We start from the raw sequence: 24,827 nt of genomic DNA, 5'->3' as shown, positions 1-24,827 counted from the left end.
TTGCCATTGCATTAACTTGTTGGAGGATGGCCCACAATTGCCATTTGTGTATCTTAAATGGCATACAACAAGTCCCCAAGGACCTTGGAGCACACATGTATCAAGGTGTTGAGTCTTGAAAAAGCATACATCCACCTCCACCTCCACCTCCACAAACAATACGGGCCCATTTCGCAAGAGAATTGGGCCCTATTGCTACAACATTCATACATGCTTGGGGTCCAATAAATCCTTTGAGTCATCCACATGCATCCTCCATTCGGGCTCCAATATACCCTGTGAGTCCTCCACAGGCATCCTCCAACTCCAATATACCTTGTGAGTCATACACATGCATCCTCCATTTGCCCATGCACAATATCACCGGCTCCACCTTCTAATGTGGCCATGAGACCTCTAGGTACTTGAGTGTATCCATATATTTCATGACTTTTCTTTTTTTTTTTTTCGAGAAAAGAGCCTTTCATTAGTTATATAAAAACACCCGTAGGGCTACAAAAGATCTCTCCTGCTCATAAGAGAAACAGAGCAGTGAATACATCAAGGCAGCCCGAGAGACTCTCCCTAGGTGCTGCAAAATACAAGCATCAGTACAAAGGACTGAGGGGCTAAATCATACAATAGGGGGGGGAAAGCCAAACAGGTGGCCTGTAATGCCAACGGGGGATCCCTGTGTAAGGTGTAGAAGGGGCCTCTGCGCCAGGTGGTGTGAAAAGCCTGGCGCCGCAAGATTGCCTCATCCGCCGAGTCGCCCTGGATGCGGTCATACTGTCCTCACAGGGTGTGGATCAACTCCTGCCAAATCCCCCGTACAGTCTCTGCTGGTGGCTCCAGTCTCCCCTCAAAGGCCGTGAAACACCAGGCCCTCCAGGTGAACCAGATGGTGAGGCTGCTGAGGAGCTCTCATCGTAAATCCCTCTCTTGTGTCCAGCTGGCGGACGAGAAATCCGGTGCCGGAACCAGGCGAGGCTGGCCCCTAATGAATTTGATGGCCTGACTGTCCTGCTCCAACTCATAGCCCATAGCAGGCCCTGACGAAGTCGACCAGCAGCGGCACCCCACGTAAACATACCCTCTGGAGAGAGGGGGGCCAGAATACGCAGCATCCATAGCCAAATCTGCTGCGCCTGAGGGCAATCCCAAAGGCAATGTCTCTGTGTCTCCATAAGGTGGCCGCATCCGCGGATGCAGGCCGTCCGAAGACCGCTGTAAACAAGCGAGGTGCCAACTGCTGAGCCCCTGTGGGCGACCAGCCACCCAGAGACGAGCCCAAAAATCCTCTAGGAACTCCTGTGATGAGAGTCCCTGCCGCCAATGCCCCGCTGCTGCAGTTGGAGAGACCATCCTCCTCGCCGTCAAAATATGCCACCCCAGCCGAACAGTATACTAGAAAAAGGTGATCTCTATGGCCTCAAGGGATGCATAAGGATCATGCCACTCGTACTCCCTAGGGTCCCACTGCAGCCGGGCCAAGGGGCGTGCTGCATATGCCCATATGCGCCAATCCGGGAGCACATCAGCAGGGTCGGGGTCAATCTGCCACTTCCGAGAAGTGGCAGCCACAACCCGTATCCTCTGAAAGGTGCACTCTGCAACCAAAGCTGACTCCACCTCCACTCTGTGAAGTCTGCTCTCATCCTGAATCTCATAGTAGAGGCATCTGCCATCCTCAGTGCAAGCTCTGACAGCAATCAGGATCTCCAACTGTGTAAAGGCTCCCATCCACCGTGGGGCCACTGGCTCGAAAGGCGTGAACCACTCCTCTATGAGTGCCTCCTGAATATCATCCCTCATAATCAACCCCCCTCTGAAGTGACTCAGCCTCTCCACCTGGATCTCCTCTGGGAGATTGCAGAAGGCCTGCCAGTCTCCAAAACTACGTGCTGGGCCTGTCGCTAAAGGTCCCCAGGCTAAGGTCCCCAGGCTAGAGGAGGCCGAGAACCCAGCATATGACCCTGCTCTGTGCGAACCGATGGGCTCCAGATGAGTGGCTGTCTGGCCCGCTCCTCAACACAAGAAGGAGGTCGCTGAGAGAGCCCCGATCTCAGCAGCTCCCAAGCTATCAGGATGCTCAAAGCAAATCTGTCCTCCCATCCTCTACTGAGGCCTGTCCTCCTCATCTCTATGAAGATCCAGTGAATCTTTGGTGCCCAAGTGCCCCCTGCTGGGGGAGCCGAAGCCTGCAGCCGGCCGCTGCAAGAGAAGCTCTTTCCAAGGCTCAGCGCGCCTGGAAGCAGCCCCCAAACAATAAGCTTCCCCAATAAGGCTCTACTCTGATCGACTGGATCTATAATGCCCAAGCCTCCCTGAGCTAGCGGAAGTGTAATAACTGCCCATGCAACCTTTGCCCGGGCTGGCTGACCGTCCCGCCCAGACCAAAGAAAGTTCCTGATCAGCCTCTGTACCTGGCTGATGCAAGAGCTTGAGAAGATCCAGCAAGACGTAATGTACCACATGGTCGCTAACAGCACCTGATTTGCCACCACCACCCTCCCAGCCAAGGATAGTCGAGCTGTACTCCAATACAAAAGCTTCTTCCGAATGCTCAGAAGAAGCGGGGCAATCTGCTGCTCAGGTGACAAATCTAGTCCAATTTGGCATCCCAAATACCGCACTGCTGTGCCAGGAGAAATCCATCTAAAATCGGGGTCCGGGCTCCATGCCAGAGTGGGAGCACTACTGATCCAAAAGGCCACTGTCTTGCGCCAATTGATCAATGCTCTCGAAGCTGCACTAAAAACCTGGAGCGACTGCTCTGCCCGTGTCGTCTGTAAACTCAGCATCATCGAGCAGGTCCTCCCCCCGGACTGGAGCTAGAGTCCTCTCAAACCAACCTCCTCTGCCGTCAAATACATGCTCATAGCCTCCGCAAAGAAGAGAAAAAGAAAAGGGGCGAGGGGACACCCCTGAGACGGACTGATCTAGTCAGCTCAAAACTCGGCCCCCGTCCTCCTGCAATCAACACCTGGCTACGAGCTGTGGAATACAGAGCCGCCACCCCTCTGATCCATCCTGGCTCAAAGCCCAGGCGAAGCATAGTGCCCTCTAAGAAACCCCAATCAACTCTATCGTATGCCTTCTCAAAATCGAGAAGCATCACGACTAAGTCCTCACCAAGAAATCTGGCTCGGGCCGTCGCCTCCCAGAAAGTAAAGATGTTGTCAAGGATACTGCGCTCCTTGACGAATCCTGTCTGGGTAGCATGAATCAACTCCCCCAGGAAGGGCTGGATCCTCAAACTCAAGGCCTTTGCTAAGACCTTGTAGACAGTATTGAGGATCGTAATAGGCCTCCAATGCCGAATATCATCTGATACTCCCTCCCCCTTGGGGATAAGAAAGATCAAGCCCTCTGAAAAGCTCTGTGGCATCGCCCCAGTGTCCAAAACATACTGAAAGCCCCTGCGGAGGCCTGGCCCCAAAAGGTCCCAATAGCACATAAAAAAGGCCAGTGTCAGTTCGCCGCCGTCAACCCCTGGGCAACTATGTTGCGGCAGGACCCTCAAGGCCTCGGCAAGCTCAATCTCTGAAAGAGGCGCACCAAGAACTGTACGCATACGATCTGTGACCCTCCTCTGCACATGGGCCCACACAGTCTGTCTGCAAGCATCTCGATCCTCAGTGTGGCTGGCTCCGCTAAAAGCAGGTCTCTATAGAATGCAGTGGCAATGGCTCTGATCTCCCCGGGCTCAGTAGCTACCGATCCATCCGGTCTACCAAGCTGACGGACTCCTGCTTGAGCATGGCGGGGTCCAGTGATCTCAAAAAACTCCCCAGTCACTCTATCACCAAGCTACATCCACTGAGAGGCCTGACGACGATAGTAAAACTCATGTCTCTGCTCCTCTGCCTCTCTAACCTCCTGGCGTGCCTAGCTCAGCTGTGACGCCACCCACTCACATGCAGGCTGCTGCTCTTGAAGGCGTAGCGAAGCAAGGCTGCGTCTCTCAGCCGATGCTCCCGCTCGCGAATCTCGCCCAGCCGTGTCAAAGCTGCAGCGTGCAGAAAAGAGCTAAGCTCGATGAGTCCCTGGGCACACTGGCCTGCTGCATCCTGGTCAGAGCTCTGATTATCATGCCAGATCCTCTCAATGTCCTCAGCGAGACTGGGATCTGTAAGTACCCTCTCTGGGATCCTCAACTGCAAGCTGGGCTCCCGTGTCCTCTCCTCCAATGTCAAGATAACTGGCGCATGATCTGAAAATGAGGTGCCATCGAGAATGCCGACGGAGCCCCCTCGCTCCCCTAACCAGTCGCCCACATAAAAGCGATCAATTCGTGATAGATTAGTCCCTCCCTGCCGTCGGTGATCCGACCGAGAGAAACTAAGACTGTCCTGAGAACGGGAGAAGGCCCCATGCTGCCATGCATCAGTGATCCTCAGTGACATGCAAAACCGGTCCCAAGCTGCAAGCTCCGTGCCGTGCACTGTAACATGACTGCCTCCCACCCTATCGACCGGGTCCTCAAGCATGTTGAAGTCCCCCCCGACACACCAATGTGCGGCCTCTGGCAATGCATCCGTAACCTGGGTCTAGAACTCTGCTGCTCTGGCACTAGCATGATTGGGCGCATAGACGTTGAGAGCTCCTGCCTCAAGCAACCACGATAGCATATAAAATGTGCTCCGCCAAGGCCCTGTACATTCCATGAGATGATCCTCATGGATGACCTGCTGGGGTGGATGCTGTCTCAGCCATACGGCGGGCCTTCGCAAGCGGCTGGATGGAGAGTAGTCCCCATCCGAGCGGCTGCGAATCTGCCCACCCGGTGTACTGAAAGAATCACGGATCAGGCGCCAGTGGCTGTGGCCCATGGCGACTGCCTCCCGTTCTGACAGATCAACCTCGTGTATACATACATATCTAGGGTCGTGTGCTAAGTCTACCACTATGCGAATGACCAAATGACGAATCCCTAAGGCATCCACACTCCCGGGATCCAAGAAAAAATGAGCCAAGTCCCATAGTCGGCCTATCACATCTGTCACCTCGAGATCGCTCACATGATGAGAAAACTCAACTGCCTGAGTCTTCAAAGTGCTAAGAGTGAGCTCTAGAGTCCATTCTCGGTTGCAAGGGCCACATAGAGGGAACAAGAAGGCCACCGCTGAATCAAGTGCCTCCTCCCCGCGGGCCAGAGGTATCACTACATGAACTCGGATGGGTGCTGGCTCATGGGGGCCCTCTGCTCCAAAAAGCCGTGTGAAGGCATAATCAAAAGCCTTCGAGTGCTGTCTAATACCGAGGCGACTCAGCCGACTACGGATAGATGATATCTGTGAAGCCCGAATCGGCATGGTAGGTCTCCTCTGTGGTGCTCGAGCGAGGTCGGTGCTCAGCGCCCTTCGGACTGCAGGTGAGCACCAGGGGACTGCCAGGGCCTCTCGGGAAGGTGAGACGGGCGGGGGGGGAGGAGGGGGGGGCGAGGGGGGTGGAGAGGGAGCCGCTGCCAAAACCGGAGCGGGGATGGGAGGAGGCGAAGGTGGAAGCGAGGCGGTGGGAGGGGACGGGGGTGGGGGGGTGAAGGAGGGGGTGCTGGCATCTCCTGGTCCTCAGTCGTCGCCGCAGGGGTCTCCTCCTGAAGGGGAGCAAAACTGTTCCTCACGGGAACCCAGTGAGGCCGAGACTGTGGCTGCTGCTGCAGCGGTCTCTGGGTGTGCTGCTGTGGCTGTCTCCCTCGACGGCGCCCCTGTCCAGGCTGCCACTCCGAGGTCTCTGTGGCCTGAGCAGGTGTCCCGTAGTAGGCAGCCTGCCGAGCCGCATCTATGAGCGGGCCATCAGGGGCCTACTGCTGCTGTGGTGAGGGTCGGAGTCTCCTGCGAGGGCAAGCCTTGGCCAGATGACCGACCTGCCTGCAAATGAAGCACTGGTTCGGGAGCCCCGAGAACTCCACTCTCTGATCAATCCATCCCCCCCTATCCTAGGTAGCTGAATGACCTTAGGAAGGGAGGAGATGTCAGACACCAAAACTTTGACCGAAGGTAGCCCAACTGTTCTGGCCACCACTGAAGCTGCTGTGGGGCCAGTCTCTAGTATCGAGCCCACCAATGCTCCTAGCCTAGAGAGGAGCGGAATATACTCCCGGCGGAGTCCAGGGAAGCAAACTGTAACATGGAAAAGGCGCTCTCCTTGCTTGGCCGCTGCTGGGTCAAAGCCATGCTGCCAAGGTCTGAAGAAAGCCCGAGTACCCCTGATGTCAAGGGGACTCATGGTGGCAAGGACCTTGGCCACGCTCTGGGCGGTCTCGAACTCGATCTGGTAATGTCCACGGCCCAGTAGCTGTACGTCTAGGATCTTGCCCACATCTGCAAGAAGGCGGGCCTGGAGAAGATCCCGGATCTCCCCTCTGCTGGGGCGAGTGCCGACTATACGACAGATGGTGGAATGTGCCTGAAGGTGTCCACCTTTGCGGCGAGGTTCGCTTCCTCTTCCGGCGAAAGAGAAAGCCTGATGGGGGTGTCCTCAGGGGCGGGCGAGGGGGCTGCGGATGAGTCCCTCTGAGGTGGGGCGGGAGGAACCTCCATCAGAGTCTGAAGCTGTGTCGAAGGCGACGGAGAACCTGCACGAACCGAGCTGCACACGAAGGAGGGGGAAGGCGAAAAGTAAAAAGGTTAAAAAGATCCCTGGGGGCGGAGAAAAAACAGAAAGAAGAGGAGGGGGGGCAGGGGCGGCGAAGACGGATCCCAAGGGGGGGGCCGGAAGCAGCACGAAAAGGCGAGAGAGGGGGAAGCGAGAGCTGGCGAAGGGGGGGGGGGCAAGGCGCTGAAGAGGAGGGGGGTGGGCGCGATGGCGAAAAGCTACGGGAGGGGGGGGCGAAGGCGAAGAGCAGTGGAGGGGGGGCTCTTCAGCGCAGGCAAGCCAGGCGAAGGGGGGGGCGGCGCAAACCTGAGGGCAGGCGAAGGGGGGAAAACGCGATGGCGGGCAGGGAGAGGGGAGTGCAGACAGAAGCGCGAGCAGGGGGGGAGCGCGGAGCTTCAGCGAGCCGATCGTGAGACCTTCTTCAGGACTTCTTGTTGCTATCTATTTCATGACTTTTCAATCCACTATTTTAACTTTAAAGATGCTTTAACACTGTTGCGAGCAAAATAGGTAACTGATGAAGATTACCTAAAAAGATTCCCTCCCAAAATATGTGAAATCTCAAAAATGGCTTAAAAACATAGTTTTTTGAAAACACATCTAGAATTCCATGTATAAATTTGAAAAATACATGAATTTTGATATTTTTTTTAAGATTGAAAACACGTGTGACTTTCGTAGATTTATAAACTGCTGTTGTTTGTGACATAAAAATAAACTTGACTTAAAATTACATAAGAGTTCTACCACAAAACTTGATGTTTTGTAAGTATTTCTCGTTTTCAAAAAATATTACCTATTTTGTCTGCAACAGTGTTCTTTTCACTTTTCACATACTAAAGAAAAACGGTGGTGTATTTTATGGGTGCATGTGTGTGTGAATTAAACTAAGAGCTAAGCTTGTCATGAAAAATTTCAATAGTTGTTTCCGTTTTTGACCAAATCAATAATGACATAACAAAAAATAAAACCAATTTGAAGAGATCCATTTTCATTTTAAAAGTTGAACTTTCAATTAGGTGATATTTGCTGGGAGGAAAGTTCCTCTTAGGATGAATTATTATGCGGCGATGTGAGGGTCTGCATGATGACAGAGCGTTGCTCAGAGTTGAGAGTGGAAAGGGGGAAAGAAGTGACTAATTGGAGAAGGGTGAAGCCTAGTAGGAGATGAGGTGAGCTACAATTGGTGTTCTGACGGTGTAGAGCCCACTGGTCCAAACCAAAGAAGCCGAGAGGGTGGTGAAGTCTGAGCCAAGGCCGGGCGCCCGGACGGCCACGGTGAAAGATTGCTTCTCGTTAGCCACGGTGAAGGGCAACGTTGTGGGCGTCACCGTCACCTCCATGCCGGTCGGCACTTGTAGGTTAGCCGTGTACGTCAAGTTTGCCGGATTTCCAACGTTCGTCAACGTCCGTGTTGTTGTGTACCAATCGCTCTTCAAGTCAATCGGGAAAGCTCCCAGTACTGCCGGATAGTTCAGACTGGCCGGCGTGCTTGTGTTGGACGGGCATAGCACATTGCTGTCGCCCGTTATCAAGGCCAATAGTGTTGAATTGTAACCGTGCGTGCACAGAAAGGCAACATAGTCTACGTAGCCTGCATCATATATTAAGCCCGGGTCTACTGCTTTTGTTGGGTTTATCTGCCCTGCTCCATAGCCAAGCTCCAGGTCTTTGTTGGCCTCCTTTGTTGGATCAAAGGGGAATGCTGGAATTGACGATACCAGTTAATTAGTACAGAGAATCATTAGATTAACGTGTTATGTGGAGGTAGTCAAATACTAAACCTGAGTTGTATACACACAAGGGCAGCTGTCCAGTTGTGTGAGTTGTATACAGAAGCCACGGTGTAAATATATATATAATGTACAATTATATATATATATACACACACATATACAATTGTATAAATATATATTTACGGGCTGAATCAAATTGCTTCACTATATACACGTACATTATCATGTATTTTACTTATTATACATATTGAATTGAATGAATTTAATTCTAGATATATTTTTATTGAAAAGCTAGATATAGTATTATTCAATATTGCATACATTATCGAGTCGTTTACTTGTTACATTATATTTCATACTCTGTTTCAGTATATTGATTGTATATTTTTAATTACCAAAACATGATACATTGTAATTGTATAGATTATCATGCCGTTTACTTGTTATATATCATGTCATTTCATTTCATACTCTATTATAGTATATCAATTGTACATTTTTTAATTACCAAAACATGATACATTATAGTACAAAATCAATCATATTTGGGTAGCTTTTTAAGGTAATGCATCATTTTGTAGTATTAATATTTCTATATATTAATGACCATCTATCCCTGATGAACGCTTCTCCTCTTGTACTCTCATAATAGGGAAAACTTAAGATCCAATTTGAACACGAATAGTAGAAATATACCTGTGGTCATCAGTGCAGACTTGATGGCTGCAGGGCTCCAATCTGGGTGCATGGTTTTCACATATGCAGCAGCTCCTGTGACATGTGGGGTGGCCATGGAAGTTCCGGAAATAATGTTGTAGTCTGGGAACCGATTGTCGATATTGGCAGGATTTTCTGTTATAGAATTATTTCGTGACCATGCAGCAAGGATATCTATTCCGGGAGCTGATAAGTCAGGCTGTAGAGTTCATTAATGACATACATTAATTACACCTAGTTAAATTCACTAATCAACCACAAAATGAGCCAACTAGCTTAGGATTTATAAGGCAGCTGAAATTATACCTAGACTGGCATGGTTAAAGGTAATCCTGATTTCCCTAAGGGATTATAACTAATTTGTTACAACCATCGTAAACTAGTTACTTGATTAAATTACCCCTAAAATATAAAGAAACACATGCATCAACAAACCTTCATAATATCTAGCGTTATTATATTAGGGCCGCGAGATGAGAAGTAAGCCAGAAGCGGTGCATACTCATTTGTAGAAACTTCACATGGCAATATTTTGGCTACGGGAGCGCTACACAATAAAACACAAGAATGTGCTATTAGCAGTAGACAGATCTTAATGTAATGTAAGCTTAATATACCCCCTCCTCTCCATCTGAAGTAGATTTGGATTAAATTTAGGAGGCATACAAACATTAATGTAAGCTTAATATACCTGGTCGTATTGATGTATTCAGAGACCTTCTCTCCATCTGAAGCATCTACAAGGCTTGCTGGGATAACGAAGGCAAATCCCACAGAGATATCCTCCACTGAATAAATGACACCTGTCCCGTTTGCTAGTAACACATTCACATCCACAGCTCCAAACCCTCCTTGTTCGCAGTACACAATTTTCCCTGCCACTTTTTCTGGATCTAGGACACCATAGTCGCAATAGCTGTTGCATGGAAATTAATATACTTAATGAACATTTACTGAAACCAAATCCTATTACACACACGCACGCGCGCGCACACACCCCTTGTTTAAAAAAAATATCTAGCTTCCATGAAAATACCTGAGATCAGATGTAAAGTTTGCAAAATCGCCTTGTGCTCCTGATATCAATGGATTCGAGGTATTTCCTGACATAAATGTGTTTATAGCTGTACCCTGCGTATCGATACAAACCATTGAAATAAGTTGTAGCCATTTTTGCTTCCCTCTTTTGAACTGAGCCTTAGAAACTTTTCATAAATCTAGTGCTCCTTTTCATAAAACGTTTTCCATGTATAGGTTTTTTTTTGGGGGTATATTTTATGATTTTTCAAATATTACTACTTAAATCTCCTATAAATCATCAGTTTTTATACATTTAAACTCAAAATTTGAAGGTATTTTTTGAATACACTATACTTGGCTTTTTTGTGGGCATGCATATGACTACGTATGGCATGCACAAGGTACTCCTACTCTCACACCCTCATGCCATACATCCATACATTCTCTTTCTGTCTTGGAGGGAAAGAGTCCACTCCATGTGATTCATATAACAACAGTATTGCAAGTATGCTACTTGAATGTGGGAGCTTGATATGTGTATATATATGAATATAAATAAATAAATAAAAATATACATACATATATACATATGTACATACATACATGCATGCATTAGGAGCTTGATATGCGTATGTATGTACGTATGTATAAATAAATAAATAAACTAGATAATTAAATAAAACTCTCTCTCTATCTCTCTCTCTCTCTCTCTGTCTCCCCCCACCACCACCACCACACACACACAAGTATGAGACAGAAAAATTGTAGACATATGTTGAGATTATATGATGTACATGGACATGTGGTCATAGAATACCTTGCAAAACATATAGACTTGTGCAATGTGCATCCACACATTCATTACATGGCAAGATATGATGAAATTTCTTAACTGACTCAAAACAAAAGCAAAGAAGTTGGTTTGTTTTTCCTTTGTGTGTGTCTTTTAGACCTTCAAAGTGACCATTGTTTCCAAGGGGGAGGGGGTGGGGGTGTGTGTGTGTGTTTACCTTCAAAGTGACATTGTTTCCAAGGGAGACGGGAGAGTAGAACTGGCGATCGATGCTACTAGCAGCAACAGTGATGATCCATGGGGCCACATTGATAGCAGGTAGGGCATTACCACCATTGCCTGCAGCGCAAGCAACGACAATCCCCTTTTGCATGGCATGGAAGGCACCAATGGCAATACTATCCTCATGATAGTATGCCGGGAAAAGTCCTCCCAACGAGAGAGATAAGAAATCCACCCCATCATGCAAAGCTTCATCGAAGGCTGAGAGTATGTCCGAATCATCACATCCACTTGACCAACAAACCTTATATATTGCAAGCCTAGATGAAGGGACTCCCCCCCTCGCATCGCCTTTGGCTAACCCATATAAACTGGCCCCTTCTGCTATTGACCCAGCTGCTGTTGAGGCTGTGTGGCTCCCATGCCCATTGCTATCCCTTGCTGATATGAAATTTGTTGTGTTATCCACTGGCCCAAAATCTGTCTCCATTCCTTTGTAAAAGTACTTTGCCCCTATAAGCTTCCTGTGAGATTTATCCATTAAATCATCTCTAATCACATCATCAAGCTAGCCTATCATATTGTAGGCCTTTTTTTTCCAAAAAAAACAAACCACATTTGTATTGTAAACTTTATACCTCACCTTTTGAAGTATATCAACATGGCACCATTAAACCAAACTTATTAAAGCACATGCTTCGTTTATTCGATTTAAATATGCAAGTTCCAGAGTTTAGCTTAGCATGCAGTTACACAAGCATGCCATGTACATGCACCCTTAGTTTATTTGATGCACCCTTAGTTTATTTGATTTGAATATGCAAGTTCCATAGTTTAGCTTATCATAGAGCTACACAAGCTTGATGTGGACATGCATCCTTAGTTTACTCGATTTGAATATGCAAGCTCCATAGTCTAACTTAGCATGGATTTACACAAGCAAAAACGCATATCCTTATTCCCTTAAAGCAAATTTTAAAGAGAAGTCACATGCGAGAACATTTTTCTATAAAGCATATAGACACATGATATCATTAGAAACTTCGATAGGGCCATATGTATTTGTTTAGATGTGCAAACTACAAAGCTTAGCTTAGCATTTAAGCTACATATTTTTTCCCTTGTTTTTTTTTCCTTTTAAACTTAGCTTATCAAATTCGAAGTTGCAAGCTCTAGTTTTGCTTAGCCTAAAAATAATGAGAGAAAATGATGCTAAATTAGAAATTCTTGACCCTTTGATTGTGTACACTACCTCGGGCTTTGGTTTACTGTGCAAATCAATAGCTCGTGAGATTTTGAGCAAGGATGTCAATGAGTGAGAGGCATGATACATTTTTCATCTATATATAATTGTAGTAATCTACACATTCCAAACTTTGTCACTTTGTAGAAAAAAAATGCAAACTACATAGCTAAGCTTAGTTTAGCCCAACAATATGTATGACATCATTATGGAAAGGCTACACAAATTACATTTTTTGATGTTGATGAGCTATGTGACTCAAACTTCATAGCTAATCATAACATTAAAGAGACTAACCTAGACAAAGATCTTTTGATAAGTAATCTAGCCAAGATGATATTAATGGGTAGAAAACAAGAAGGATTTCAAAAGTTCAAAACTACTTACAAAAGGGACATTTTAATGTATTTGTGGAGAAAAAATGGCTGTAAGGGGTGATCTAAATGGGATCTAGATTCACAAGCAAGGTGTTTACTAAATACCCTATGCTTTGAATGCATGTGCTTCATGTATTCATGTGTGTGTGAGTGCGTGCATGTGCATGTACCTACATACATACATATGCACACATGTATAATCCATGTATACATGTATAGAAACCCCAAAATAAAAACTCACTTGTTGCAATTATCGGTTGTAAAGTGGTCACCAGGGACACATTCTCCTTTCCAACTCGAGGGAATAGGCCCAAATCCACTATCATTGAACATGGGGTTCTCTGGCCATATTCCTGTGAAACAATAAAAATTTGACAATCAAAACACTTATGATTCAAGCTCAATTTTTGTATTAGTGTCATAAAGAGTGCACCTTAGCAGGATGTAAGTACAGCTTTCTAAGGTAAAGCCATTGATGCTATGGTTTCAAATATCTTAAAATAGTAACTTTCTTACATTCTTGAAATTAGAACTCTTTTCATTTAAATAAATATGAATAAACAATTGAAGTACCGGAATCAATTATGCCTATAGTAAGGTTGCTTTCCACAGTAGGGTTCCTAGGACTAGAAGATGTTAAGCCCAGAAAATCCCAAGACCTAGTTGTGTGCAGCTGCTTTTTCTCGCTCTTGAACACGGACACCACCCCGGGCATCGCTGCGAAGATTAATCAAATTAATAGTTAGACCTTTTATTAATCCTACTAACTAGCTGTATTGTAAAGAAATTCCTAAGGTTAAGATGAATCATTAAGCTAATGCTATGATTAGTTGGCAGCTAACCTTTGAGAGTTTTGGCTTCCTTTGCTGTAAGCACTGCAGCAAACCCATTGAAGCTCTTATAGTAACTGAGTACATGAGAGCTATGAGCTGCCTTTTCACTGCATGAGAGGTTTGCGATTGTTAGCACTGCATTATATCCTTCCTATTATTGAACGATCATAAGGTATAAATCGAGCTTAGGAAAATTGAGAAGCTTAGAAAATGCAGAAAATTAATGTTATTGTGATTAATATGATAATTATACTTCTTCAATAATGTTGAATTGATTAATGTTATTGTGATTAATATGATAATTATACTTCTTCAATAATGTTGAATTGATTAATCAAGTTATGGGATTGGCTTTCCATAAATCTAGGACTGAATCTATACACGTTCATCTAGTTTAAGTGGGCAATCAAATTAACTTAATTGTGATTAGATAATTTACTGACGATTTTGGGCCAACCTTTTTTTCACGCTTGAAAGCAGGTTGACATGCGAGCTCACAGTCTTTTCAAATGTGGATGTCGTCGGTAGAGCTCCTAAGTAAACAATATGGAGCTACAAAACGATTCGCCAACTTATAATTAAACCCATAATAGCCGCCATTAATCTTCCTAATTATATTAATCGATCCCATAATTAATTAGTTAACCACCTACACAAAACACATTATCGTCATGCAAACCTTTTTCTCGTCAGCCGCGGAAGAGCCAGGAGTCAATAAGCTCCCGAAGGCCAAATAGGGTGCTATAGTAAGCAAGACCGCAAGCAGAGAGATGAGGGCCATATTCCTTAAGGGTGCAATTAACACCATAACAATAGGGATTAGGGTGCTAATTATAAACACAAGAGGTGGTAAACCTAGTGGATTTGGCACATCTAGAAGTTGATTGCAACAAATCAAGCGCACATTTCAATTTGACTGCTTGAGATGCATTTATACCCTCATCAGGACCTTAGATTAAGGCCACTAATCTCGCACTATCTCGAGCTTAACGAATTGCTTAACGAATTGCTTACCTAATCCAAACTTAGTGCTTGGGTTTAAACGAAAACGTTAAGGGTATTCCATCGCTGGTGGACGACGCCGGCTTGGTTAAAAATTCAACACAACCTTGATATCTCCAAAACAACCTGGATACTATGTTGTCCATTGCACTCACACATTTATCATTTTATCATTGGCCTTTACTTCACAAACATTTGTATGTTTGGAGAATCATGCCATTAGATTTATTTCAAACCATTTCACGTAATCCCATTTATAGATATGACTCTCACACTATATGTACCACTGACTTATCTAGAACTGACATTTTGATGTTGTTTTTGTTGTTACTCCTCTACATGCCAAGCGAAAAAGCCATGAAGAATTATGCTCCAAAACTTGCATATATCTACCATTTTGTTATAAACTAAGCCTTACATATTCTTTTACTTCCCCCCCCCCCCCCCCCCCCCCCCCCCCCCCTCTCTCCCCTATATACACTATTTTTTTAATGTAAATCCATGAAAACCAAGTGTCTTATGGTAAACTTATGTGCTATGTCATATGATTCTAGGTGAATTTCTTGAGCTTAGATGGAACTCATGTTCCATCTAATTTTTTTAATACTTTCATACCCAAATATCACAAGTTATCACTACTACTCGATGTTGTTTTTATTGAAATTTAATAGTAAAAATTTACATAAAAAATCTTGAAATAGTATCTAGATCAGATGATCAACATAGGATTTTGAAAATTAAGTTTTGTTTTTCAATGGTTTATACGACTAAGTAAGACACGCATGTACTATTAGTCACCCAAGTATGGATAGGAAATACGTATATTAGGTAACCTAGAAAGAGACCATTCTCTTATATGTCATCCCTTTTTTTATCATATATATCTTATCACATTCAATGTATACCATGTGTAAGGTGTCATGAGTTATATTATACATAACCAAATCATACATGTACTTGTTTTATTTTTATTGAGAGATTTTTGCTACCTCAATTCAATAAACAAAATCTTGGCCCTTATTTATCATGTTGTACCCAACTCTAGCAAGTAATCTATGGTTGAATCCATAATCTTCAAGTGGGGCTTTAACACTAGAAGGCATATGGGGGTCTAGCATAGGGGGTTAGCGACAAAACTTATGGGTGTCGCTAAAATGACACCCTAAGTGACTTTCAATGATTATTTGAGAAAGAAGAGTTGCGTGTCATTTAGTGATATTTTGTGTTTCACTAAATCTTGTCGCTACTAAAATAACACTATGAGTAAGAATCTCATGTAATCATAGGTTTATATTGTAAGCCACTTAATGTATTTCAAATTTCATTTCCCAGCACCTCCATATCGCTCCATCAACTCAACCCTCACCTGCATCTATCATCTCCGTCTTCTCATCTCCCTCCTTGGAAAACCCTCACCTCATCTCCCTCAACCGTCATCTGTCTCTTCTCATATCCCTCCTTGGCAAAACCCTTCATCTCTTGTAACCTCATCTCCCTTCTCTAATTAAAAGGTAATGCTATTTCCATCTCTGTTCTCTCCACAAGCATGCAACACATGAAGGTGTATGCCCTTTAATGTAATGATTATGCATGTGATAAGGGTTAATCTCATCCATACCTCCATTTGTGAAGAGTGACCTCTTCTTATTGCCCTTGCTTCTCCTCCACTTGCTTCACCTACTCTTGTTTCCCTTCTTTAAACCGATTTTTCTTCTCTTTACTAATAATTACGGTATATGTAAGTTTATGTTTTTATTTCACCTAATATTTGAATTGTTTTATTTTTACAGGATATTTTCACATAAGATGAGCAATCCTCTCCTCCACATAAGGTGAGCAACTCTGTCTCTCAATTTTTTTACAATAGGCTTTACGTTTATGGTTTATGGTTCATGTGTTTGCAGGTTTTTTTTTTGGTCCAATGCCTTGCCCTTCCTATTTAGGTAAGCTCTAAATCCCAAACCCTTTCTACTAATTTTACACCCTCGAGTGCTATTAATGGTACACCCTTAGGTGCTATGGGAGTTTTTTTTTCATGTTACTAGTATGCATAAAGATGCATCTATGTCTAGAGGGCTCTATGCATAGAGATATTAATTGTAAACCCTCGGGTGTTATTAATGGTACAACCTTGGGTGCTATGGGAGTTTTTTTTTATGTTACTAGTATCACTACAACAAAGGAAGAGCACATCCACCTCAAGAGCCATAAAAAGTTAAAAGAATCTATATATGGGAAAAAACATTCACACAGCTTCATCCATGCAATTAACCGTGCAAATAACTGCGTATACAGTAGCATGTATAGCCACAGATAACCGTGTATATAGCTACATCCACTACAACCACCGAGGAGCACAACCATGGAAATTTAAAAGAATCCATATATGAAAAATTACATGCATGCGGCTATAGGCACGTAGCTCCAACCATGCATACCACACATATAACCACGTAAATAACCATGCTTATGGTAGCGTGTACAGATAGCTACGTACATAGTCGCGTGCAACTATAGCCACACAGACTGTTTGCAAAAAAACAAACTGGGACAGAATGGGGGAGGGATGTGGGGACGGGACACATGCTCCCACATCCCTCCCCTATTTTGTCCCCTTTTTTTTTTAGAAATCACATTTTTTAAAAGAACACTAGTTAATCCAAATTTTTAAGATACTTAAACACTTAAAACACAAAAAATAATTACAATACAATTATGTCATGGATTATATTACAAATTACAAAAGGTGTTCATGTCCAAAAATGAATAAAGATGAAGACATCAAAAACAAATGAAACTAATGCATCATCTTCATCTTTGCGCGCATCTTCACCACGTTGCCACCACCTTCATCACCGGCATTTTCAACTTCATTTCTTCCTATGTTAAATAGTGATACGATGCAAACGAGTTAGCTACAAGCAAAACAAGTTGGGTGATAATTAAAAATCAAGTTTAGAGTCTACACAAGTTACCCTACTGAGCTCATTGGATATCTATTTCACTGAGCACTCCCATTTGAGCCACTCCCAAGTGTCCGCTTTGTTGTGATGTTTGTGGTACCTATTCTCCTCAGACATTGGGGGAAACCTGCTACCCTTTCCTTACAACAAATTTCAACATGCATGAGATATGAAAAACACGACGACATATGACGTAAACTTAGTGAAAAACAACAAAGAGAAAACTTACAAATTGTACGAGTTAGCTTGCCTTTCCTCCGGATCCATACTTCGTTGCACCGTACTTCAGTAGTTGACTCGGATGCCACCTTTTGTTGAGGGTGTTGAGTACCCTCCCTGGCTTTCGTCTTTGCCTGCTTGTAATCCTTAATGGTGCAATCCGCAGAGCAGGAATTTTCCCCCCTCTTTTGTGCACATCCTTGTGCGCAAGACCTCCTATTATTAAGAATCCTTATAATGCAATCCCTCGCCCACTCATCAGAAAAACACATGTCTGGTGGGTTTGGGAACCACTCATGCATGCATTGAACTGCATATATGAAGTCTTTGTCTTTCTGTTCTCTCCCCATGGTTTGAAAGCATCCTTATAGGTTTGTTTAACTAAATGATAGTAGGTATAATAAACCCTCTATCCCCTGTCATCCATATAAGGCCCGCCCTTCTCATCTAGGGTATAACAAATTATCCCACCCTCCTAGGCATGTTGTCTTCTATTGACATAGGCAAAGGTGATTGTGCACCGCCCCCCAACTCCCCCACTACTCAATCGCGCGATAGCTTTGAGAAGCCCTCGAGCTATCACCACCTGAGTGGCATCGTGAGGATGTCGCATGCTGGGGAGATGGCATTGTGAATGGGATAGAACTGCACTGAGTGTTGAGATGTCAAGCTCAACATGAGCTGACACTCATGAGGTGCCTACATGACCATTCGACATTTACATCATTGGCAAGTTTGGTAGTTAGCTGGCACCGACATATCTTTGCCAGAGATTCCACAGCTAGACTACACCGACTAGTCCACACCTACCCACTCCACTTAGCGTGTTCACATTATGGACCACTTGTATATACTCTATTATGTGAGTCACTTTATCTTCTTTGTAGACCTCTTTTGTTGTGTGAAAAAGAAGAAATTTTCACCCTCTCACCTTAGTATGTGTTCTCTTCTAGGGTTTGTGTGAGTGTGTGTGCTTACAAGAGCTCAAGCTCTCTTCTTCCTTGCATCTTTTCATGGTATCAGAGCCTAGTTCATGCTAAGGGCTAAGCAGCAAGCAAGAGAATCACAAGAAGTGGTCCAAGGATAAGAGGTTCGTCTACTCTTTCCCCTTTATGGTGCAGTAAAGTTGAAAACCTCTTGTTTCCCCAACATGTTTGCTCCCCATATGAGCAAAACATAAGTGCATCTATCCTCTTGATGCACAACACATGGACTTCAAATTGAGACAATACTTTCATGTCCTTTACATGGACAAGTCTGCTCCTTCATAGCCTTGCTAGACTACAACGAACCAAGGAATGAAGCCACATCTCCCTTCACAATAGAAACCCTTCTCAAATTGAGCATTGTCCAATGCTCACCAATACTTTAATGAGGCAAAACTTCACAAAGAAACATACCTTCTTGAGACATTTGTCTCCTTGGAAGCTTCCTTTGTTGGATGACACCATCCTCCAAAATCTCTACATTACTGAAAATCTTCATTTTTAGCTTCCATGGGTAGCTTCAAATCTCCAAGTGCAAGATTGTCTTCTTGTAACTCTATTGGCAAATACTCTCTCAATGCAATGATAATGATAATGAGTGTGCTTAAAGTTTCTCATAAGAAAATGCTAAAAATATAACATATGCTTAATCAAATGAACTCTCATAAAAAACTACTATACATAGATATCTACCATAATCAAGAGTCCATTCTAGCTCTGATACCATGTTGAAAAACCTAATATGGGATTGATCATGGTGATTAGCATAGATTAAGAATAAATATTAAAGTGGGTTGAACAACACCAAGAAACCCATGAGAGAGAAAGAGAGAGTAGCACTCTCAATAATATTCTATTGCATATGTTATGAACCAAACATATGTTATTGAGAGTAGCACTCTCAATAATATTCTATTGCATATGTTATGAACCAAACAATGAAAGGCCTCTAATATAGATAGCCATGGACCCAATCTCCTTTACACATCATCATGCCATGTGGAGATATCTGTTCTACATCTTCTTCTGTGGCTCTCATAAATCATATGCCACATGATATCTCATTTCACCATAAGGTGTTCCCGCACAAACATAAACTCACACATCAAAACCAATTACAATTTTACATTGCACATTTCAACAATCACAACCATGATTATCTTCTCGAGATTCTTGCTGTGATTTTTGGGACTACAAGGCCAAAAATAATAAACCTTATCTTATCTTGATTGACATGATTCTCTAATCACCATAAACATTGATGTGATTCTAGACTCAATAAAAGTGATGGTGTACGATCATAATAATGGTGAATGGATACATGATTCAAAAGTCATGGAAAAGTGGTCCTGATTCTATAGTTATGACAAAATCACCCCATGATTCTATAGTCATGACAATAATCACAATGTGTATCATTGCTCTATAATCGTGGCATAGAAGGATCTATCTGAGAGAGATGTTTATGCATTACGTACAATGCATTAAGCATAATTCTTAATGCATAAGTGTAATGCAATATGCCTTAATGCGTAATGCATAAGCATAATGCAATATGCATTAATGCTTCATGTATAAGCGTAATTCATAATGCATAATGCAAAATGCATTACGCATAATATATAATGCATAACGCATAACACATAATGCATAATGCATAACACATAATACATTACACATAATGCATAATGCATTATGCATAGTGCATAATGCATTAAGCATTAATGCATTATACGTAACGTGTAATGCAAATTGCTTAATGAATAATGATAATGTAATATGCATTAATGCTTAATGTATAAGCATAATGCATAAGCATAATGCATTAATCATTAATGCATAATGCATAATGCTTAATGCTCTATGTAATCTATGTAATGCATATGTGAGCTATGTAATGTTTTTATGTAATGTATGCTATGTGAGCTATGTTTTTATGCATATAGATGTGGCCATCATGGGGTTCATGACCAAAAGACCAAGATCAGATATATGGAGGGGAATCCTCTAGTGCCGCACCCATACCTATAGATGACCCAGATTTGCAATGTGTTTTAGAGGCACATGCGGCTTGGAACCGTCGCGCCTGAACTCTAGGTATGGGGCCGAGTAATTAAGTCATTTGAGCTTATCCATTATGTACCTGACACATCAGCTATCCCACTATCGCCCATATCCATGCTTCCCACCACCTTCCCTACCCCACTCACTTTTTGTTTGCCTACCCCTCACACTTCCACTTTCACTACTCCTCACCCTTCAACTTCTCCTAGTGCTTAGTGAAAAGATGCAGGGGAGAAGAGAGCTTGAGCTCTTGCAAACACACACACACTCAAACAAACCCTAGAAGAGAACACACAAGGTGAGAGGCTAAAAAATTCTTCTTCTTCTTCACACAACAAAAGAGGTCTACAAAGAAGATAAAGTGACTAACACACATAATAGAGTATATACAAGCGGTCCATAATGAGAACAAGCTAAGTGGAGTGGGTGGGTGTGGACTAGTTGATGTAGTCCAGCTGTAGAGTCTTTGGTGAAGATATGTCGGTGCAAGCTACCAAACCTGCCAGTGATGTAAATGTCGACAGTCACGCAAGCGCCTCATGAGTGTCAACTCATGTTGAGCTTTACATCTCAATACTCCTCCTCAAGCTCAACTCCAACTCATGAACTCCAAGAATATCTCAAAATCGACAGAGCTTTTCAGCTCCCAAGGCCTTCGTGAAGATGTCAGCAACCTGATCCTGTGTGCTGATGTAGGCCAAGTCCATGTCGCCTGCCCCAAGACTCTCTCCCTACTAAAGTGGTAATGTACCTCAATGTATTTCATCCGTGCATGGAAAACTAGGTTCGTGGGGGCAACTGTATACTGCTAAGATTGTCACAATATATGACAACCTTTCTCTCCACATGTAACCCCAAATCAACAAGTAGATTGCGTAACCAAGATACCTCACACGTTACCATCATAGCTCCTCTGTAGTCTGCCTCTATACTCGACAAGGCAACTGCAGGCTACTTCTTGCTACTCCACAACAAGTAGATTGCGTAACCAAGATACCTCACACGTTACCATCATAGCTCCTCTGTAGTCTGCCTCTATACTCGACAAGGCAACTGCAGGCTACTTCTTGCTAAGATTGTCACAATATATGACAACCTTTCTCTCCACATGTAACCCCAAATCAACAAGTAGATTGCGTAACCAAGATACCTCACACGTTACCATCATAGCTCCTCTGTAGTCTGCCTCTATACTCGACAAGGCAACTGCAGGCTACTTCTTGCTACTCCATGTCACAGTAGCACTCCCCAATGAAAACATAAATCCTCTGGTAGATCTCTTGTCAGAGATGCTACCTGCCCAATCTACATCTGTGTACCCATATAGCACCAATGGTACACCTGCTGTTACGTAAAACAATGCATAATCAACAGTGGTCTTCAAATTCCCAAGTATGCATCGCACAGTGTCAAGATGTGGTTTATGTGGAACCTCCATAAACTGGCTCTCTAAGCCAACAATGTAACTCATATATGGCCTGTTGATCATGACATAGATCAAACTCTCCACAATCTTTTTGTACATAGTGGGATCCTCCAACACATAACCTATATCTGCACACTAACCTTGCCATTTTGATGTAATGGCATCGAGATTGGCTTGCAATCAGCCATCCCGTACTTAGACAACATGTCCAATACATATTGTCTCTTTGACAATACCATTACGTGTGAAAATGACCTCAATTCCCAAAAAGTAATGCAGATCTCCCAAATCCTTCATCTCAAACTTCCTTTTGAGAAGACTTTTCACATGATCAATCTCATCCAAGTTCTCACCCCCAACAATAAGATCATCTACATAGATGATGATGATCACAATACCCTTATCACTCGTGCACATACAAACAGTGATCTGCATCTGCTATATGAAAACCAATAGTGACAAGATACTTAGTAATCTTGTCATGCCATGCTTGTGGAGCTTGCTTTACTCCATAAAAAGCCTTAGAATCTTACATACAAACTCCGGGTGACCTATATCCTCAAAACCAGGTGGCTGATCCATATACAATTCTTGTTGCAAGTCATCATGCAAGAAGAAAGAACGCATTTTTTACATCCATCTGATGTAAAAATGAGCCTTTAGCTATAGTCATAGCTCTCACAGTTGCCATCTTTGCACAACCAGGGTAAATGTCTCCTCATAATCAATCCCATATGTCTACGCATATCCTTTGGCTATCAATCTAGCCTTGTACCTGCTTATGCTACCATCACACACTGTTATGTTTCACCTTATACAGCCATTTACAACCAATAGCTTTCTTACCTTCACGCAATGGCACCAAATACCAAGTCTCATTTCTATACAATGCATCCATCTTCTCATCCATAGCTTTCTCCCAACACACATCTCCAATAGCCTCATCAAAACATGTGGGTTCGACAACCTGCACAATGTTTTCCACATACATGGTTTCCATAGCCTTCTTCCCCCACCAGGTTTTTCTTTATTGTTGGAATCCCAAGCTCCTCATCTCAAGGCTCATCTCCAAGCCACTAGACTCTCCAACAACAAGAGAATGCCGTGCAGAAATATCAGGTTACCTACTAGGGGCTCAACCACTTTCTCTTTGCCTTTATGTGATGTACCAACTACATCTCCAGGACTAGTATTATGACGTAGTTTTCCACTCCATGGTCTATCACAACAGAACCACTAGATGAGGACTCTCCTGGTCTATTCAATGACTGTGATTGCTAACTTGCATTCTATGCAACCATATTTCCACTTACATCAAACTCAACATCTTTTTCAACAGCATACCAGCTACTCATCTCATCAAACTCAACATCTTTTTCAACAGCATACCAGCTACTCATCTCATCAAATACAACATCCTTGCTTACGCTCAATTCACGTGTAGCAGGGTTATAGTATCTATATCCCTTTTTCTCAAGGGAATACCCAATAAACACACATTTTTTACCTTTGGATCCAGCTTAGACGCAACTCATCTAGCACATGCACATATGGAATATATCCAAAAACATGCTGCTACATCATTTCCAGACACAACATTAACTACATGCTACATAACAAACAACCTCTCATTATCCTCATTATTTTTGCTAGAGGACGCATAGTTATTTTACTGCACTTTTCCATTTCTCATGTCACTCTGTTTCGTATAGTAATATGCCTGCACATGTCCAAGATTACCATAGTAAAAACAGCCTCATGTATCATTATGTTGCCTTTGTCGATTACCACGACTTCATTGAATCCCCATGCCTCTAAAAACTAGCCTCTTCCACCTGTGTGTTGTTGTTGCGAATCCTGGGACTGTTATTGCTACTGACCATAATTCTGATTACTTGTTCGGCCACTACCTTGGCCAGGTCCACGACCTCCTCTACCTCATCCTCTATTGAACTTGTGTAGAAGGCCTGCTGCTCTGAATTATTTTTGTTTTGTGGACTGTTGATCTTCACCCAAATTATTATCTTCAATGATCAACATTGAAACCAAATCTATGAAGTTGGGAATGTTCTCCCGAGTCTGAATAGACGTTTTGAACGCCTTGTATTGTGGCCCAAGACCACGTAAACACTCTTCCACCTTATCATCAATCATCATCAACAAAAACACCAATAGATGCAAAGGATTCCATAGTGCCCTTGATCTTCAAGGCATAATCATTCACAGACATACTTTTCTTCTCCACAATATGAACCTCATTCTTCAACTAAATCTTTCTTGTCTTGGTGTTAGTTTCATAGAGCTTCACCAAGGTGTTCCATGCCTCCTTAGGTGACTATGCATCCTGTATATGCCCAATCATAGTGTACTATATGCTGATAGAAAGCCAATACATGACGTTCCTTGCTCTTTGATTCCAATCCTTGAATTCTTTTACATCTGTAGTAGTTGGATTAATCTCAGGTATCTCTGGTGCCTCTCATGTTCACCTTCAATGTAGTCCCAGTAAACTTTTCTCATCAGGAAATTTGTCAATCTAAACCTCCAAGCATAGAAGTTTTTCTTGTCAAGCTTCTCTGACAATCTGGTTTATTCCATCATTCGACATCTTGTCTGCAACACAAATTTACCAAAAACAACACTCTTG

At 43.4% G+C, this 24,827-nt stretch overlaps 1 protein-coding gene across 1 annotated transcript; it reads right to left on the bottom strand.

The window, feature by feature from the left end:
* Window positions 1-7,544: 7,544 nt before the first annotated feature.
* LOC147627860 (subtilisin-like protease SBT4.13) lies at window positions 7,545-14,437 on the bottom strand. The gene is made up of 11 exons (XM_086814833.1): window positions 14,200-14,437; window positions 13,978-14,072; window positions 13,530-13,627; window positions 13,261-13,404; window positions 12,929-13,040; window positions 11,063-11,591; window positions 10,069-10,163; window positions 9,724-9,948; window positions 9,468-9,579; window positions 9,012-9,231; window positions 7,545-8,284 (listed from the first exon to the last, which is right to left on the bottom strand). Exons 1-11 carry the CDS (start codon window positions 14,326-14,328, stop codon window positions 7,737-7,739), a joined length of 2,307 nt encoding a protein of 768 aa, XP_086670959.1. The 5' UTR covers window positions 14,329-14,437; the 3' UTR covers window positions 7,545-7,736.
* Window positions 14,438-24,827: the final 10,390 nt, after the last annotated feature.

Source organism: Cibotium barometz, chromosome 20 (genome assembly GCF_041138505.1).
Source record: "Cibotium barometz isolate CiBa-2024 chromosome 20, ASM4113850v1, whole genome shotgun sequence".
NCBI lineage: Eukaryota > Viridiplantae > Streptophyta > Polypodiopsida > Cyatheales > Cibotiaceae > Cibotium > Cibotium barometz.
This window is presented reverse-complemented; position numbering and strand designations above follow the sequence as displayed.

Bases quoted from the DNA above. Each gene is read 5' to 3' on its own strand.
- LOC147627860 (XM_086814833.1), bottom strand. From the start codon at position 14,328: ATGGTGTTAATTGCACCCTTAAGGAATATGGCCCTCATCTCTCTGCTT. The intron at 13,041-13,260 runs GTACTTCAATTG...ATTGTTTCACAG, and splicing joins TATAGGCATAATTGATTCCG to GAATATGGCCAGAGAACCCC. The intron at 8,285-9,011 runs GTATATTTCTAC...CGTCAATTCCAG, and splicing joins GTCTGCACTGATGACCACAG to CATTCCCCTTTGATCCAACA.